The sequence below is a fragment of the Symphalangus syndactylus genome, chromosome 18, assembly GCF_028878055.3.
Source record: "Symphalangus syndactylus isolate Jambi chromosome 18, NHGRI_mSymSyn1-v2.1_pri, whole genome shotgun sequence".
Classification (NCBI taxonomy): Eukaryota; Metazoa; Chordata; class Mammalia; order Primates; family Hylobatidae; genus Symphalangus; species Symphalangus syndactylus.
In genome coordinates this window covers 62,257,244-62,273,904 of record NC_072440.2, presented here as the reverse complement: position 1 = coordinate 62,273,904, position 16,661 = coordinate 62,257,244, and the positions used below count along the sequence as shown (strand labels likewise).

The 16,661-nt window shown below is 49.2% G+C and overlaps 1 protein-coding gene across 3 annotated transcripts in view; it reads right to left on the bottom strand.

Moving 5' to 3' along the window:
• Positions 1-16,661, bottom strand: part of KIAA1671 (KIAA1671 ortholog) — a 248,064-nt gene that overhangs the window by 138,494 nt on the left and 92,909 nt on the right. For all 3 annotated transcript variants that reach the window (XM_055254245.2, XM_055254246.2, XM_055254247.2), the window contains exon 6: positions 10,052-10,186. In XM_055254245.2, the coding sequence (XP_055110220.2) occupies positions 10,052-10,186 (135 nt within the window). The remainder of the gene's footprint in view (positions 1-10,051; positions 10,187-16,661) is intronic.

Below are 16,661 nucleotides of genomic sequence, written 5' to 3'. Positions count from 1 at the left end.
CCTACAGTCCTGCAATTCTCGTTTGGTGGGGGAGAGATAAGAAGTCAGCAAACAGCCTCCACCCTGATGAGGGAGGCAGATATTGGAAAGACACTGCACGTGATAATGGGGGTGCTGTGAGGGAATAATGGGGGCCCGGGCCCTTCTGCAGAGGTGGTGTCAGGGAAGGCCCTGCCCAAGGGTGACATCTGAGTTTAGAGAGGTCCTGAGAAGAGGCCTCACTCAGGTGCTCTGGTCATGAGTCCCAGGAGCCCAGCCTCGAGTCATCCCAGCCCGGGCACCAGACGTTAAGTGATGAGGTTTCCAGATGATTCCTGCCCCAGCTGTTCAGGACTCCTAGCAGAGAAGAGCTGTACCCACAGAGCCCTGCTTGGCTTCTTGACCCGCGGAATCCATGACCATGTTACACCCCTAAGTTCTGGGACGGTTCATTATAACAACAGATCACCGGACCATGGAAATTACTTCTTCTCTTCTACTCTTCAGGGTGCTAACTCGTTTTTATATAAACAACTCATCCCCACCCAGACACACACACAAGGCCCTAGAGCAGCAGTTCCCGAACTGTGCCGTATCCCCCGGGGATCTCTAAAAATACTGACACCCAGACGATAGAGGGGAGTCCTAAAAATACCTGACCAAGACTATTCAAGATTGTCAAGCTCATCAAAAACAAAGGAAAGTCTGATACTACATCCTGGATGGGACATAACATTAAAACTGAGAAAATCGGAATAAACTACGAACTTTATTTAATAGGAACGTATCAATATTGGCTCATTGATGGTAATGAACATACTATGCTAAGGCAAGATGGTGATGATAGCTGGAAACTGGGTGTGGGTGTATGGGAACTCTCTGTACCATCATTCTGATTTTCCTGTAAATCTCAAACTGTTCTAAAAGTAAAGTCTATTTAAAAAATACTGATGCCCAGGCCCTGCCCCCACGCATTTGGATTTAATTTCTGGGATGTGACCTGGGCATCCAAGTTTTGAAAAGCTCCCTGAGTGAGTTCTTTCCATTTCCAGAAGAAGAAATCTAGGCTCCAACTGGTGGGGCTGCATCTGGAATCTGGATCCTTCATCACACTCTGAAGTCTGTTTTTTTTGTTGTTTTTTTTTTTTTTTTTTGAGATGGAGTCTCGCTCTGTCACCCAGGCTGGAGTGCAGTGGCACAATCTCAGCTCACTGCAAGCTCCGCCTCCCGGGTTCACGCCATTCTCCTGCCTCAGCCTCCCGCGCAGCTGGGACTACAGGCGCCCGCCACCTCGCCTGGCTAATTTTTTATATTTTTAGTAGAGACGGGGTTTCACCGTGTTAGCCAGGATGGTCTCGATCTCCTGACCTCGTGATCCACCCGCCTCAGCCTCCCAAAGTGCTAGGATTACAGGCGTGAGCCACCGCGCCCGGCCCACTCTGAAGTCTTAAACTTGCTTTCTCCATAACTCATGTCTGCCACAGGGTGCTAGGACGGATTCTATTCAAAGGAGGGATGAGGCTGGGTGTGGTACCTCAGGCCTGTAATACCAGCACTTTGGGAGACCCAGGCGGGTGAATAGCTCAAGCCCAGGAGTTCAAGACCAGCCTGGGCAACATGGCGAAACCCTGTCTCTACAAAAAATACAAAAGTTAGCCAGCATGCTGGCACATGCCTGTGGTCCTAGGTACTCGGGAGGCCAAGGCAGAAGGATCGCTTGAGCCCAGGTCGAAGCTGCTGTGAGCCATGATTGTGCCACTGCACTTCTGCCTGGGCAAGAGTGAGACCTTGTCTAGAAAAAAAAAAAAAAAAAAAAGCCCGGCAGAGCGCACTGGACATGTGACGTTACCCTTCTGGGCCTCTGTTTTTCTCATCTGTGAGATGGCGGCAGTGCGTTGTGAGCTAATGGGCTAACAGGTGGAAAAGGTTGGCACTCTCCTGGGTCTCCTTCCAACAGCAAGGGGAGCCTCTAGAGCCCGCAATCCCGCGCTGTTCCACCAGGGGGCGCGCGCGCGCCAGGATGCTGGCCTACCCCCACGAGGAAGGCTTTGCAAGGAACAGGTGTCCCTGTCATTCACTCATCTCTCTCCTGCGGGCCGGTTGGCATCCAGCTGGGGGCCCTGCGTGGCCTTGGTCCCTGGGAGCCCACAGAGCCCCGGAGCTCCAGGTGGCACTGCTGAAACCGAAGCCAGCCATCCTTCTTCCACCTGGGGATCCTGCCCCACTAGAGACACCCTTTCTTCTCCCAAGAAGATATAAGAGATATAAGTCCACAGGTCTGGATTCAATCCAGCCATCACTGTTTCTTCACTGCGTGTTGCGAGGCCAGTCACCTCCCCTCTCTGAGCCTTAGGTTCAGAATCTCTTAAATGGGCATCTTCTTGGCACTTCAGAATATAGCGAAGTCACTTAGGGGGAAAGTGCCAGGAAATGGAACTTCATGTAGAACGTGGGGAGTATGAAGACGGGTAGTGGGATAGTGTTTGCACAGTGCTTAGCACAGTGTCTGCCACATAGAAACTCTGTGTCTAACATAGTCACAGCAAGAACAGCCAACCCTTATGAAGCACCTACTAGGTGTCAGGCACTGTTCATCGCACCTTGTGCACAGGAGCTCATCTCACTTCACCGCAGTTCTTTCATTTTTTTTTTTTTTTTTTTTTTTTGAGACAGAGTCTCACTCTGGCACCAGGCTGGAGTGCAGTGGCGCGATCTTGGGTCACTACAACTCCACTTCCCGGGTTCAAGCGATTCTGCTGACTCAGCCTCCCGAGTAGCTGGGATTACAGGCACCTGCTACCATGCCCAGCTAATTTTTATATTTTTAGTACAGATGGTGTTTCACCGTGTTGGCCAGGTCTTGATCTCCTGACCTCGTGATCCGCCCGCCTCAGCCTCCCAAAGTGCTGGGATTACAGGAGTGAGCCACTGCGCCCGGCCACTTCACCGCATTTCTAACAAGTAGGCTCTGTTAGGATCCCAGTCTCAGAGATGGGGAAACTGAGGCACAGAGATGTCAATCCACTCAAAGTCACATAGCTGGTAAGTAGCACAGCCGGGATTTAAACCCAGGCCATCTGGCTTAGGATATGAGCTCTTTTCTGTATTCATCTCACACTTCAATTTTAAAAATCCTTTTCCAGGCAACAAAAGAAAAAGTTGGGCGTCATCAAACTTCATCAAAGTTATAAATTTTGTGCATCAAAGAACATTATCAAGAGAATGAAAAGACAGCCCACAGAATAGGAAAAAAATATTTGCAAATATCTGATATAAGATTAATATCCAGAATATATATTAAAAAATTCCACTGGGCATGGTGGCTCATGCCTGTAATCCTGGCACTTTGGGAGGCCGAGGTGGGAGGAACACTTGAACTCAGCAGTTCGAGGCCAACCTGGGCAATATGGCAAAACCCCGTCTCTACCAAAAATACAAAAAAAAAAAAAAAAAAAATTAGCCGGGCCTGGTGGCACGTGCCTGTAGTCCCAGGTACTTGGGAAGCTGAGGTGGGAGGATGGTTTGAGCTCACGAGGTGTTGCAGTGAGCCGAGATCATGCCACTGCACTCCAGCCTGAGCAACAGAGCCAGATCCTGTCTGTCTGCCTGTCTCTCTCTCTCTCTGTCCCTCCCTCTCTCTCTCTATATATATATATATACACACACACACATGTATGTATGTATTCCTACAACTCAACAACAACAAAGAAAAAACAATCTGATTCAAAAATGGGCAAAGGACTTGAATGGACATTTCTGCCAAAAAGATATACAACTGGTCATTTGGCACATGAACAGATACTCAAAATCATTAGTCACTAGGGAAATGAAAATAAATATCTCAATGAGCTACCATGGCTAATTATTAAATTTTTATTTATTCATTGTTTTAGAGACAGGGGTCTCACTATGTTCAGCCCAGGCTGGTCTGGAACTCCTGGCCTCAAGCAATCCTCCTATCTCGGCCTCCTGAGTCACTGGATGACAGGCATGAGCCATGGCGCCCAGCCCACAACTTGTTATTTCAGTTGCAACCTTTGATGAGTTACTTTCAGCAGTCCTTGTGTGGTCTTTCATTCTGATTGTTTCCTTCTCATTTGGACTCTGTCAACCAACTGAAATCTAGAAGAAATCTCTAACTAGCATCCAGGATACGTTCTTGGGGCGGGGCCACCTCACAAGTTCCCAATTATTTCAAGTTGATTACACTCACAAGGACTACCACTGCTGTCAGCAGAATCCCCTCCTTTTTCCAGTCTTAATAACAAAGTCATCAGGTCCAAATGCTCTCAAACCTCCCAACCTTTGCCCTGGCAGATCCTGTGCCGGCATGACGATGACACTGCACCAGCCTCAGAAGCAAAGTGCCACAGTTTCACCAGTGAGAGATGTGGGAAAGTCTGAGCTCAGCATTAAACCAAACACTGCGTGTGTCCAGGAAGGTCACGTGGAAGTCAAGTTTAAAGGACCCCAGATGACGTCCATTGTATAGAGCACAATTTCACGCCTCTAAACCTCTGCCCATGCTGTTCCCTCCATCAGGGGCAAACCACTGTTCCCTAGACCATAATTACCTGAAAAACACCTGCTCAGCCTTCAAGACTTAGAACTCAGACTCTTTGGTCTCCAACTCCTGCTTCTCAGCTAGCCCTCCCCAAGTGGAGACACCCCCTCCCTCCTCCAGGGAGACTTTACACAAATTTAAATTAAATTAAAGCACATGACATGATGCCTGGCATATAGTAAATGTTCAATAAACAGTAGCTATTAGGCAGCTTGCGGATACCTGAACACCGGGAGGTTCCTGGAGGGTGGAGTGCCCAGGGAGGGCATGGAAGCTCTGCGCTCCCTGCCCCATACCTCACCCTTCGCATCTCTACTTCTACAGCTTATCTTTTGTAATAAACTGGCAAACGAAGAGGAAGCGAGACCAGAGACATGTACCTATCCCCCACCTCCCACCCTGCATACACAGAAGAGGCTACGCAAAGACAAAGGAAGGACACAGCTGTCAGCCACGGAGAGGAGCCTCATTAGAAGCCAGCCTTGCCAGCTCCTTCATCTTGGACTTCTAGCCTGTGTATCTGTGAGAAAGTAAATTTCTGTTGTTTGAGGAAAAAAAAAGAAAAGTAGCTACTAGAACCCACTGCAATTATTTACCTACCTTCTGTTTTTTTGAGATGGAGTCTCACTCTGTTATCCAGGCTGGAGTGCAGTGGTGCAAAGTCAGCTCACTACAACCTCCGCCTCCCGAGTTCAAGCGATTGTTCTGCCTCAGCCTCCTGAGTAGCTGGGATCAAGTGATTCTCCTGCCTCAGCTTCCTGAGTAGCTGGGATTACAGGCACGCAACACCACGCCAGTCTAATTCTTTTTTTTTTTTTTTTTTGTATTTTAGTAGAAACAGGGTTTCACCATGTTGCCCAGGCTGGTCTCAAACTCCGGAGCTCAGGCAAATGGCCTGCCTAGGCCTCCCCAACTGCCGGAATTACAGGCGTGAGCCACTGCGCCTGGCCTATTTACCCACCCTCTTGATTGTCTATGCCTTAGTCATAACTGTAGCCCACTGCCCAGCATAGCACTTACCACATGCAGACAAATATTTGTCAGAAAAAGAACCAAAATCCCTAAACACTCTACCTCAGCCCAACTGGTCCCCCAAGCACCCCCCTTTGCCTATGTGAGTTCTCAGTCCCAAATGTCTCGCCTCCTACTTCCTGCACCTAACTGGACCCTCCCAGGTCATTTTCAGACCCCTGGGCTGTGAACTCCAGGAGGCTGACGGAGAAAATCTCCAGGCCCCGTCATGCAGGGCCTGGCGCATAGTAGGCCCAAAAAGAAATAAACTCAAGACTAAATGAGCCAGCATACGCTGACCAATAGGTTTGGGGGACTGGGAGAAAATTCTAGAGACTACCAGAGGCCCTCTCACTGGCCCATTGCAGGGAAGCCTCCCAGCTGATGAATCTCTGACTTCATCGTCACAAGATGGGCCTCCAGGGTAAATTGTGACTCAAGGTCACGGTCCACAACTGAGTCACTGTGTTTTATGGTTCCTGCGAAAATGCAGACCAAAGCTCACTTCGTGGGGAAAAGAGGAGAGGGAGGAAGCCTGATACAGGACTTGGATTCGCCACGTGGACTCGAGGTCCTGAGGGGAACCCTGAAAGGAACAAGGGAGATGGGGAGAAACAGAGAGCACTGGCCAAGGAGTCACAAAGACGAACTCCAGCCCCAGCTCTGCCTCTGGAGGCCACAGGACCATACACAAGACACTTCCCTACACTGGGCCTGTCTCCTCAACTGCAGAAAAACTTCTAAGGCTATGGATGTTTGTCTTTCCCATCAGCTCTTCCGGAGAGCATAGAAAAAAAACCTGGCAGCAAATAGTAATAAAATAATAATAAGCCGGGTGCGGTGGCTCATGCCTGTCATCTCAGCACTTTGGGAAACCAAGGCTGGAGGAAAACTTGAGGTCAGGTGTTTGAGACCAGCCTGGCAAACATGGCAAAACCTATCTCTACTAAAAATACAAAAATTAGCCTGGTGTGGTGGTGCACGCCTGTAGTCCCAGCTACTCAGGAGGCTGAGGCACGAGAATCACTTGAACCCGGGAGGCAGAGGCTGCAATGAATTGAGATTGTGCCACTGCACTCCAGCCTGGGTGGCAGAGCAAGACTCCATCTCAAATATTAATAATAATAATAGCTGCTATGATTTGTGATGCCATTTCTCGGTGTCAGGCACTGTGCTAAGAGCTTAGTAAGCATCATCTCATTTGGGCTCTGTCCTCCCACTGGGCTACCATATAAGACAAGTGGAAAGTTCAGCAGACACTTAAGAGCATGGACTGGCAGACCCAGAACTTGGAAGAGACACTTAATGGCTCTGAGCCTCAGTTTGCCCATCTGTGAAGTGGAAATAATAGCAGTATCTACACGACATGTAAGGATAGTAAGTGTTAGGCTTTGTTATTGCTATCACTATCCACTTTATAGAGGAGGAAAAGTGAGGCCCCGAGTGGTAAACTCACTTGCTCAAGGCCTCTAGCAAGTGGCAGGGTCTGTAGTTCAGCAACCGTGGGCAGGGCTATGCAAATCAGCAGGGCATTGGCCTGGTAGGTCCCAGGCACCCTCTGCAAGACAGCAGGAACACAGCAGCTGATGGCCAACCCCGGGCTGAGCAAATATCACATTCTCAGCTCCAGGAGGAGTCCCAGGGCTCAGGGTGTCTTGTTTCCTCATGTAGCTAATGCACGGAGTGCTGCAGGCCCAGGGGAGAGAGGAGCTGGCAGGGGCTGGCAGCCAAAAGCACAGGCCCCATGGCGGGAAGGGCCTAGGACCAAGGCTGGAGCGAGATAGGCTCCGTTTCCATTCCAGCTCCCCCAGCTGCTAACTGTGTGGCCTTGGGCAAGGGGCTGAACCACTCTGAGCCTCACTTTCCTGCTCTGCAAAATAGGATTCATGGTCTCTAATATGAGGCTGAAGTAGGAACTGGCAAGGCCTGAGAGGCTCAAAAAATGAAGATGAACATGAACTTAAATGGGAAAATAACAGCACAAAGTCATTCATCAAAGCAGTGATGGGAATCATAGCAGACACAGTGAATCCCTTCAAACGCCTCATGAGACACAAAATGCGTGTATGACCAATTTCCAGAGGAGCAGGGACAGCCACCAGGGGCTCAGGACCCCAGCCCTCCTCTGCTGGGTCACCCTGGTTAAGTCAGGTCCTCTCTCCTGGCTTCACTTTCCCCTTTTATAAAAAGAGAATTGGACAGGTGAGAAAAAAAGGAGAGGAGAGGAAGGGGAGGAGGAGGAGGAGAAAGGGAAGGGAAAGTAGAAGAGATGGAAAGGATCAGGAAAGGAGGAAGGGAAGAGGGAGAAAGTAGGAAAAGTTACCACTGCAGTTGAGACACTGAGAATTTACTGTGTGCTGGGTGATCTCATTTACTACTCACAAAAATACTCTTGAGGTCATAGAGAACTATCCTTATCTTACAGAAGAAAAAACTGATATTTAGTGAGGTCCATGAAGTCACTTGCCCAAGGTCACACTGTGGCAGAGTTGGAACTTAAAGCCACTTCTTTCAGCCTCCAGAGCCCAATACTAAAATGTCCCTCTGGGATGGGCTGTTGGAGGCACCAGGATAGCAGCTGAACACCACCTCCTCCTTGTGGCCACTCCCCAGAATTGCAGGTATGAGTCCCAAAAGCAGGGAAATGAGGTCTGAGGCCCCAGCACTCTCCGGTTCCCGCTAAGTCCCTCCACCCACCTACCTCTGGAGGAGAGGAAATCAAGCAGGCAAGAGTGGGGCAGGGGCCTCAGAGGCCAGAAGGAAAGAGCCAAGGCAAGCTGCCCGAGGACTCCAAGGACAAAAGCTCTTTAATGACAGAGAGTGAAAGAGGAGGAGCCGGATGGCCAAGGAGGATGCTAGCAAGCAGAGACTCTAAAAAGACAAGTTTAAAATGCTTCTCTCCCCATCACCTTTGTCTACACACACACACACACACACATACACACACACACACACAAGTTCAAGTACAATCAGATAAGCTAAGTCAGAGCTATCTGAGAGGGACTGGAGAAATGGCTGAGAAAGAAGTCAATGGAAGGGAATGTTTATCAAAAAATCCAGGCAGGTTTCAAATGTGTGTGAATCTTTGGCTAGGATCTGGATCCTCGAGGAAAATTCCTGGGCTGCTCAGTAAACACCTAGCTGGGATCTGAGTTCCTCCCTGGCCCATCTCCCCCAGCCCCACAGTCGGGCTCACGTTGTGGCTACTCTGCATCACTCCTAGCACGAACCATGCCAGGGTATCTTCTTCAACCCCATTTTACAGAAATGGAAACTGAGGTTCAGGAAAGCAAAGTTTCTCGCCTGTGGCCATAAAACTGGAAGGGATGGACTCTCAATGGAGCTTCAGTGCAAAATCGTATGTCTCCAAAACGTGAGACCAGGCCCAGGTCTCCCTGAAGCTTACGGAGCCGAGCAACCAAAGAGGCCTTTGTGGGCAGAAGTGTCGCTGCCTTAGGAGCCCTGTCTTCGATGCCCCCGTATAGGACCTGGGCTGGAAAGGGGCTTCATGAGCAAGTGCAAAACTCCAAACAGTATGGAACTAAAGTCCGAAAAGAAACTCACTGGAGGTGGCAAAGCCCTAGAACCCATGTGGGCACACTGAGGCTCTGGAGGGGGCAGCTGCCCCCGGGGCCTGCTCAGTGTGTACTCACGTCCTTTCACAAGTAAGGAAACAGGATGAGGGGGAAGAGGGCACAAGGACACAGAGATAAGCAAGAGCCAGAGGGAGACTTGAAAACAAGAACAGTCGTACCAGTAACAAAAGTAATAATTATGTGACGATGACGCTTATTGTTTGCTATGTACCCAGAAGCATGCTAAGCACTTCATGCATTCTCTCTTCGGAGCCCCACATCAGCCCTGTAAAGTAGATACTATTATTATCCCCATTCTACAGATGAGGAAACTGAAGCCAGAGGCCAGCCCAAGGTCACACGTGAATGTATGCAGATCCGGGACTTGAACCCAGGCAATCTGGCTCTGGAACCAGCTTTCTGCTGCCTCCTGTTATCACCATGACTGTCAGTTCCTAAGTGTGTTATGACGTGCTGGGCCCCACACACACTTTTATTCCATCCTCGCAACAGAGCTAAAGAAATAGGAATCAAGATCCTGTTTTCCAGGTAAAGAAACTGAAGTGCAGCGAAATTAAGTAAATTGCTCAAAATCTCAAAGAGGTTGACAGGAGACCGTGCTGGGATTTGAACCCAGGACTTTCCAACACCAGTCTATGTTCCCTTAACCACTCCACACCAGGTAGTGCTGGGCTGGAAACTCAAGAGGAAGAAGGTTTCCCCAGCAGAGCCACCAAACACCCTCCACATCAAGAACCACGACACAGCTAGTCAGATGACACCAGATTCCTGGACAGTTGCCTGCTACCCTCAACCCCATCAGGGCCCTGGGCCACCCAGACGCTCCAACAACCACATTCACAGCAGTGTCCAGCAACCAGCACCCCTGTGCAATCCTCTCCAGCCGCGTGGTATCACTCACCACAAAGGGCCCGCTCCTCCTGTCCTTGCAGAAGCTGTGGCTTCTCCGGGGAACTGAAGCCACAGGGGACACCTGCTGGAGCAGTCGCTCCTTCTCCTGGGGGGCATCTTCCTTCTCCAGGTCCCGTGGCAACACCTGAGACACAGAGCACAAGAAAAGGACTTTACTGGGAGCCTTGTCGTTTACAGGAAAAAATATATTATGCCAAGAGTCCATTCTGTACCAAAAAGGGCAAAGAAGAAAATTAAACCCCCAGAAATCCCCCACCTTAATGATCAGAGATAACATGTAGGGCGGTAGCTCTGGGTTCCAGTGGCCCAGCCTCAGCCATTTAATAACTGTGTGACCTCAGGTGGGTGCCTCAACCTCTCTGAGCCTCAACTATCTGGGAAAGGAACCCCATGATAACAGCATCCAGCTTCTAGGGGCTAAGGAACAGCACATGGAATGTACATGATGCAGTATAGCCACCAGGGGGCAGACGTGCACAAGTCCTGGGCACCTGGCTTGGCTTACCCTAGCCTCCTCCATCCCTGGCACCTGGGGAGCCCTCCATAAATGCTGGCCGGCCTCATTACTGCCAGTGGTCATTCTTGGTGACCTTATTTTAATCATCTCTTTATGCACCCAAACACACATGCACACATACAGAGAAACGGTGCGTGAACAGCACAGCATCTCCAGTACATCTACTTGGAATCCTGCTGTTTTTTTCCACTTAGTTATATATAGGGGAAACATTCATAGGCCAGGACTCCCGGATGCATATTTTATACGCTTCACACTCTCCCTGCGTGGACAAGGAAACAAAGGCCCAGAGATGGGAGGGACCTGCTTAAGAACACACAGCACCGGGAAGAGGAAGACTGGATTTCTAATCCCTTCCCTCATAGCCTCTTTTCTGGATGCCTTCAGAGACCCTCTGGTTTTCCTCCTAACCCCCTGGCTCTTTTTGATCAGTGTCCCCACATGTCCCAGGCCAGCCGCAGAGCCTTTTCTCCTTTTGCTACATCATTCCCTCTGGGATCTCTCTTCACGCCCCCCATGGCTTTAAATAAATCTCATCTACACCCAGATGCCTGCCAATTCTGTCTCAGTGCTGGAACTCCAGACTCGGAGATCCCACTGCTCACTCAACATCTCTTGGAAGCTCACACTCATCTCAGATCTACGTGCTCAAAACATGCCTCTTGATTCCATCTCTCCACAGTTGCTCCTCCCCCACCTTGCCCATCCATCCCCCAGCTGAGGAGGCCAAGACCCTCGGGTTGCCCTCCATTCTCCTCCCCATTCTCTCCCACCTTTCTCCACCCCATCAGCAAAGCTGAGACTCGACCTGCAAAACATGCTGCAAATCTGACATCCTATATACTAAAATCAACTTGAAATAGATCAAAGACCTAAATGTAAGAGCTAAAGCTAGGAAACTCTTAGAAGGAAATACAGGTGTAAATCTTCAAGACCTAGGCTTAGGCAGTGGTTTCTTAAATATGATACCAAAGGCATAAACAACAAAAGAACGATAAATAAAATAGACTTCTTCAAAATTAAAAACTTTTGTGCTTTTGTGCCATCAAGAAAGGGAAGGCCAGGCCGGGCGTGGTGGCTCAAGCCTGTAATCCCAGCACTTTGGAAGGCCGAGGCAGGGGGATCACGAGGTCAGGAGATCGAGACCACGGTGAAACCCCGTCTCTACTAAAAATACAAAAAATTAGCCGGGCGTGGTGGCGGGCGCCTGTAGTCCCAGCTACTCGGAGAGGCTGAGGCAGGAGAATGGCGTGAACCCAGGAGGCGGAGCTTGCAGTGAGCCGAGATTGCGCCACTGCACTCCAGGCCTGGGCGACAGAGACAGATTCCGTCTCAAAAAAAAAAAAAAAAAAAAAAAAAATACAAAAAATTAGCTGGGCATGGTGGCGGGCGCCTGTAGTCCCAGTTACTCAGGAGGTTGAGGCAGAAGAATGGCATGAACCCAGGAGGCGGAGCTTGCAGTGAGCCAAGATCATGCCACTGCACTCCAGCCTGGGTGACAGAGTGAGACTCCGTCTCAAAAAAAAAAAAAAAAAAAGAAAGGGAAGGCCAGGCACAGTAGCTCACGTCTGTAATCCCAGCACTTTGGGAGGCCGACGCAGGTGGATCACCTGAGGTCAGGAGTTTGAGACCAGCCTGGCCAACGTGGCGAAAACTCCGTCTCTACTAAAAATACAAAAATTAGCCGGGCGTGGTGGCGGGCACCTGTAATCCCAGCTACTTGGAAGGCTGAGGCAGGAGAATTGCTTGAACCTGGGAGGTGGAGGTTGCAGTGAGCCGAGATCACGCCACTGTACTCCAGCCTGGTCAATAGAGTAAGACTCCATCCATCTCAAAAAAAAAAAAAAAAAAAAAAAAGGAAAAGAGGCCGGGCGGGCATGATGGTGGGGGCTTACACCTGTAATCCTAGCCAAGGCAGGTTGATTACTTGAGGTCAGGAGTTCAAGACCAGCCTGGGCAACACGGTGAAACACCGTTTCTACTAAAGATACAAAAATCAGCTGGGCAAGGTGGCACATGCCTGTAATCCTTGCAACTCGGAAGGCTGAGGCAGGTGAATTGCTTGAATCCAGGAGGTGGAGGCTGCAGTGAGCCGAGATCACGCCACTGCACTCCAGCCTGGGCGACAGAGTGAGACTCTGTCTCAAAAAAAAAAAAAGAAAAGAAAAGAAAAGAAAAATTAGCCAGGTGTGGTGGCATGTGCTTGTAGTCCCAGCTGCTTGGGAGGCTGAGGTGGGAGGACTGCTCGAGTCCAGGAGGTTGAGGCCACAGTGAGCCATGATCTCGCTACTACACTCCAGCCTGGGTGACAGAGTGAGACCCTGGCTCAAAAAAAAAAAATAAATAAAACTCTCAAGACACATTATATGAAAAACAGAAAGGTGGAAAATCTGTGGGTTCAGCAGAGATCCTCAACCCAAGATTCCCCTGGGGAGCTTTCATAACTAACAAAGGCAGGTCCTACCCCAGAGATTCTGACCTAACTGACCTGGAGAGAGGCCCAGTCATTGATATCTTTTAGGATTCCCTGTGTTACTCCCATAGGCAACCACAGTTTCAACCACTTAGAGAAAATGCTCTTTATTATGGAAAAGTGAAGCAAAAATAAAAATATGCATTTCTATGTGCTTGTATTTTCATAAAGAAGCCTCAAAAGAAAAAAAAGGAATTAAAAAAAAGGAATAAAAGTGATTACCGGGTGGAAGAAATGTAAGCATGGCAGGTATCAGGGGAATTTTTTTTTTAAGTATTCTTGGAGTGGAGCCATGTGAAATCGTCTCTCTCTTAAAACTAAAATAAATAATTTAAATAAATGAAATACTGTTGGGTCTGGGAAACAGTTTCTATAAGTGTTTGTTAACTGAAGAACAGAGAAAAAGAGAGGAAGGGATGGAGAGAGGAAGGGATCACTTTAATTACGATCACACCCTTTTGAGCTGTAAATCAAGAAACCCTCACCCAAGGAAGCAATCTTGTTTCTTTTTCTTCTTTTTTTTTTTTTTTCTTGAGACAGAGTCTCGCTCTGTTGCCCAAGCTGGAGTGCAGTGGCACAATCTCGGTTCACTACAATCTCCACTTCCTGGGTTCAAGCAATTCTCCTGCCTCAGCCTCCTGAGTGGCTGGGACTACAGGCGCCCGCCAACACGCCCGGCTACTTTTTGTATTTTTAGTAGAGATGGAGTTTCACCATGTTGGCCAGGCTGGTCTTGAACTCCTGACCTCAAGTGATCCGCCAGCCTCGGCCTCCCAAAGTGTTGGGATTACAGATGTGAGCCACTGCACCCGGTGCAACCCTGTTTCTAACACACACAAAAATTCAAATCCACCCAAATACCCATCAATGAGGGTCGAGGTGAAAACAGATTGGGCTCAGTCACATAATACAATACTCAGCAACCATTAAAAAGAGGAAGGGGAGGCCGGGTGTGGTGGCTCACGCCTGTAATCCTAGCAGTTTGGGAGGCCAAGACAGGTAGATTGCTTGAGGCCAGGAGTTCAAAACCAGCCTGGTCAACATGGTGAAACCCCATCTCTACTAAAAATACAAAAAATTAGCCAGGCATGGTGGTGTGCACCTGTAGTCCCAGCTACTCAGGATGCTGAGGCAGGAGAATCACTTGAACCCGGGAGGCACGGGTTGCAGTGAGCCAAGATCGTGCCACTGCACTCCAGCCTGGGCCACAAGAGCAAAACTCCATCTCAAAAAAAAAAAAGTAAGCCACAGATTATCTGTAGACTGTTGTAGTTTTCCATAGAAAGCTTATGTATTTACCTATATGTAAGTCTATGCATTTACCTATATCTATGTCTGTGTCCAGACCAGGGTTCCTCAACCTACAAACTGCAAACACTTGGGGCTGGACCATTCTTTGCAGTGGGGGCTGTCCTGTGCCTTGTAGGATGTTGGGCAGCATGCTTGGCTTCTACCCACGAGACGCTAATAGCAACCTCTTCCCAGGGTGTGACAACAACAAAATGTGTCTCCAGACACCGCCAAATGTGCCCCAGGGGCAAAATTGCCCTCAGTTATAAACCACTAATGGGCCTGGAGGGGTGTTCCCCAGTTTATGCACCACGCTCAATATTTAAAGGAGATTTTCTCTCGACACCATTTTTCTATAGTATTTCAATTTTTTTTTTTTTTTTTTTTTTTTTTTGAGACGGAGTCTCGCTCTGTCGCCCAGGCTGGAGTGCAGTGGCGCGATCTCCGCTCACTGAAAGCTCCGCCTCCTGGGTTCATGCCATTCTCCTGCCTCAGCCTCCTGAGTAGCTGGGACTACAGGCACCCGCCACCATGCCCGGCTAATTTTTTTGTATTTTTAGTAGAGACGGGGTTTCACCGTGTTAGCCAGGATGGTCTCGATCTCCGGACCTCATGATCCACCCACCTCGGCCTCCCAAAGTGCTGGGATTACAGGCATGAGCCACCGTGCCCAGCCAGTATTTCAAATTTTACGCAGGCATTTGCTACTATTGCAATATGAAAAGCATGACAATTATGCATATATATGATTGATAAGTGACTGTCAATATAGGAAAGTCCAAAAGGACATAAACAACTGTAATGGTGGCTGCCTCTGGGGGAACACTCATCTTTTATTTTCTATACCCCTGTAAGGTTTGAAATTTTAACAACCAACATTTTTTGCTTCTGTATTGGTGTGTTTTTATTTTTTTTTTAAGATCAAAGAACTGAAGATCTTTCGGCAGGAGACAAGAGAGAAACAGGAAGCTGGTCCAAGGCTTCCCAATCCCTTGGTGAGAAAACAGATCCCCTGACAACCAGCACTGCTGGGGCCTGCGTGCTCCGGGCAGGCATCCAAGGCTGGGCTGCGGGACAGAGCTGAGCCCAGGATTCCCCCTCCACAACATCCTGACTCCCCCACCACCGGGGAGCCCTGAGCAAGGTGCTGGTAAACAGATAAAGTGTCGCATTTCCTCAGCCTCTTCCTTCTTCCACTGTTGCCACAATATCAGCCTGCGGGTAGGGACAGGTGAAACCCTTCTCAGGAAGCACACGGGGATGGCCCAAGTTTGGTGCTTTATTTCAATTCAGTCTAATAACAGTGCTTTGGGGCAGGAATCCCTGTTAACTCTGGCATGGCAACTGAGGCCAGGAGAGGCCAACAGGCTGCTTTACACACAGCAGGCAAGTAGCAGCGTGGAGATTCAGATGCCAAGTCTGCGTGATCCTGAACATGGTGGTTGGAGAGCTTGGCCTCTTGGGAACAGACATGGGTTCAAAGCCTGACTCCATCACTTACCCACTCTTAACTGGAGGCAAATCCTCACCGCATGATCATTACTGACTGTATCCCAGTGTTTCCTTTCTGCAGCATCCACTTCCAGACTGGCCGCCTAGTCCCTTTTACAGATAAGAAAACTCAGGTGCAGGGAGGTGAAAGGTTTTGCCCTGCATCACTCAGCTGCAAGTGGAAAAGGTGGAATCTGCAGCCTGATTTGCTGATGCCACGTCACACAGGGCGGTGCTAAGTCAGTTTCCACATGTCCCCCACAACATCCTATGCTCTTCCCACCTCCAAACCTTTATCCATGCTGTGCCCTGCTGAGAATGCCCTCACCTCCCCTCATCAGCCCACCCAAAAGCATGGCCATCCCTCAAGCTTGGGCTGAGACCACCAACTCCTCCAGGACACCTTGGGCCTCCTCTCCAGTGCCTCCCTCTGCACCCCATCACTCCCCAGTCTTGGATCACAATGGCCCATCTCCCCACAGAGATCAGAAGCTTCCAAAGGGTGGTCCTTGTGCCTCAGATTTCTTCCCCACCTTCATGGTTCTTCACCAGAATGGTCTCCTAGAATATGGCCCACTTGGGTAATAGGCCAGATTTGGGTTCAAATACCAGTTTTGTCACTTACTGCTGTGTGACCTGGGACAAGTTATTTCACCACTCTGAGCCTCTGTTATTTTTCCCCCCATCTGTACAGGAAGATGATCACACAGCAGTAGGTAGTGTCAGCACTCTGCCCAACACTCAAGTATATGCCAAAGATCAAGAGAAGGGGCCCTCTGCCAACACCCTAGAGCCTCACTGATAGATATTTGGGTAGATTTGAATTTG